At 51.6% G+C, this 2500-nt stretch overlaps 1 protein-coding gene across 2 annotated transcripts in view; it reads right to left on the reverse strand.

Moving 5' to 3' along the window:
* sgsm3 (small G protein signaling modulator 3) overlaps positions 1-2500 on the reverse strand; it is a 22229-nt gene that overhangs the window by 14062 nt on the left and 5667 nt on the right. For both annotated transcript variants that reach the window (XM_061223948.1, XM_061223949.1), the window contains exons 7-8: positions 1895-2090; positions 1104-1249 (exon numbers count right to left, since the gene is read on the reverse strand). In XM_061223948.1, the coding sequence (XP_061079932.1) occupies positions 1104-1249; positions 1895-2090 (342 nt within the window). The remainder of the gene's footprint in view (positions 1-1103; positions 1250-1894; positions 2091-2500) is intronic.

Genomic DNA, 2500 nt, shown 5'->3' on the forward strand with positions numbered 1-2500 from the left:
ATAAGTAATTGGACAGTTGGCTCATCAGCGGTTTCTGATTAGTGAGGTGTATTCAATCACTTCCTCAGTTCAGGTATAAGAAAGCTTTCAGTGGTGGCTCTCGATTCTAGGCGTTTGATTGTCCTTGGGAGTCCGTTCCTGGTGACTGTCCGCGTGAGGACCAGAGTTGTGCCAATGAAAGAAGCCATTGTGAGGCTGAGAAATAGGCTGAACAACATGGCGTCCAAAATAAACTGTTTGGAACACCACTACGAACAAGGAGAGCACTCTTTTCTGAGTGAGCACAGTCATTGCCAAAGGGCTGGTAGGCCAAGGAAGACCTCTACGGTTGATGACCGAAGAATTCACGCCATAATAAAGAAAACACTTGGCCAACAGATCAGAGACGTTTGCCTCCTGAAGATGTGTCAGAGACTACTATCTACAGAAGATCTTATCTACAGCTACACTTCAAGATGCTGTAAAACAGGACGGCCAGGGTCTAGTTTGCTTAGAAGTACCAAAACTTGCCTGCAGAGTTCTGAAAAAAGGTTGACTCATATCAGGCAAGAGCGAAGTGTAGCGGCTTAAAGGAACTGCCCAAGATCCAAAACACCATCTGTGAAACATGGTGGAGGGGGTGTTTTAGTTCGGGCATGTTTGGCTGCCTCAGGTGCTGGGTCACTTGCCTTCATTCATAATACGCTGCAACAGCCGAAAGCAGCAGAAGAACGAATTCTGAAATGTACAGAATCATCGTATCCACTTGATCCAAGCTCATTCAAGGGCCTCCAAACCCACTGGATGTTGCTTCATCCCACAGCAAGGCAATGACCCCCAGTGCTCTCCTTTTCTGAATCATGTTCCAAACAGTGGACTTTGGTAAGCCTAAGGTTTGGCCTCCTGCATTGTTGTTTTCTTATTTCTCGGTCTCAAAACGGCTCCCTTGACTGTGACTGGTGCAACTCTGGCCTTCTTTTTGACAAACACCGACAGCACACTCCAAAGGCAACGATCAGCGCAGGATGAAGAACGGCCTGATGGAAGGGGTGAGGGTGGAGGAGTGAGGATGGAGGGATGAGGACGGAGGAGTGATGAACAGAGGGGTGAGGGCGTAGACGCACCTTGATTTTGAGCATGCCCAGGGTGACCTGGAAGAGCACGACGGAGCCCTGGTAGAACAGCAGGTCCCAGACGCGCAGCAGCACACGGATATCCACCACGCTGGCGAACGAGGTCAGGAACCAGTGCAGCGTGATGAGAGAGAGCTCTGCAGCACAACAACACATCCCCTTAACACCACATCCCCTTAACACCACATCCCTTTAATACACATCCCCTTTAACGAGGTCAGGAACCAGTGCAGCGTGATGAGAGAGAGCTCTGCAGCACAACAACACATCCCCTTAACACACATCCCTTTAATACACATCCCTTTAATGAGGTCAGGAACCAGTGCAGCGTGATGAGAGAGAGCTCTGCAGCACAACACCACATCCCCTTACTACACATCCCCTTAACGCCACATCCCTTTAACGCCACATCCCTTTAACGCCACATCCCTTTAACGCCACATCCCTTTAACGCCACATCCCTTTACCGCCACATCCCTTTAACGCCACATCCCTTTAACGCCACATCCCCTTAACGCCACATCCCCTTAACGCCACATCCCTTTAACACCACATCCCTTTAATACACATTCCCTTAACACCACATCCCTTTAATACACATCCCTTTAATACACACATCTCTTGAATACACATCTCTTGAATACATACCCCTTTAACACACATCCCCGTTAACACAGAGAACATTCCCTTTGTGACACAGAGCATCCCCTTTAACACAGGCCCCTGTGTGGTGTAATGGCCTGTAAAATGTGACTGTAATGTGACTGATCTCCGCCCCGTACCGATGTCGTGGTCCTGCAGCAGCCGGTCCAGACGGGGCAGGAACTGCACGATGAGCTGCCTCAGCACGCGCTGGTCCGTCTGCACGCCCAGCAGCGTGGAGGAGAAGTACGAGGGGGGCAGGAGGTCCTCGATCAGGGCACACATCATCCACAGAGCGTCCTCCTCCTCCAGAAACAACAGCAGGCACGACACCACCTGGGGAGGGAGAGGGGGGGAGAGAGGGGAGGAGGGAGAGAGAGGGAGAGAGAGAGAGAGAGAGAGAGAGAGAGAGGGGGGGAGAGGGAGAGGGATAGAGAAGAAGAGAGGACAGTGAAATAGGGAAGGAGAGAAAGAAACAGGAGGAGGAGAGAGAACGCACACACTCACACAACAGACCTGAAACATCTCCCATAAACAATACACACTTCCTGCTTCAGACGGGGGGGGGTGGTGTTCGCTGGGAGAGGCTGTGAGTGGGTGTGTGTGTATGTGTGCGTGCCTGCGTGTGCGTGTGAGTGTGAGTGTGAGTGTGAGTGTGCGTGTGCGTGTGCGTGCGTGCGTGCGAGTGTGCGTGCGTGCGTGCGAGTGTGTGTGTGTGTGTGTGTGTGTGTGTGTGTGCGTGCGTG

Source organism: Conger conger, chromosome 16 (genome assembly GCF_963514075.1).
Source record: "Conger conger chromosome 16, fConCon1.1, whole genome shotgun sequence".
In the NCBI taxonomy this organism is placed as follows: Eukaryota; Metazoa; Chordata; class Actinopteri; order Anguilliformes; family Congridae; genus Conger; species Conger conger.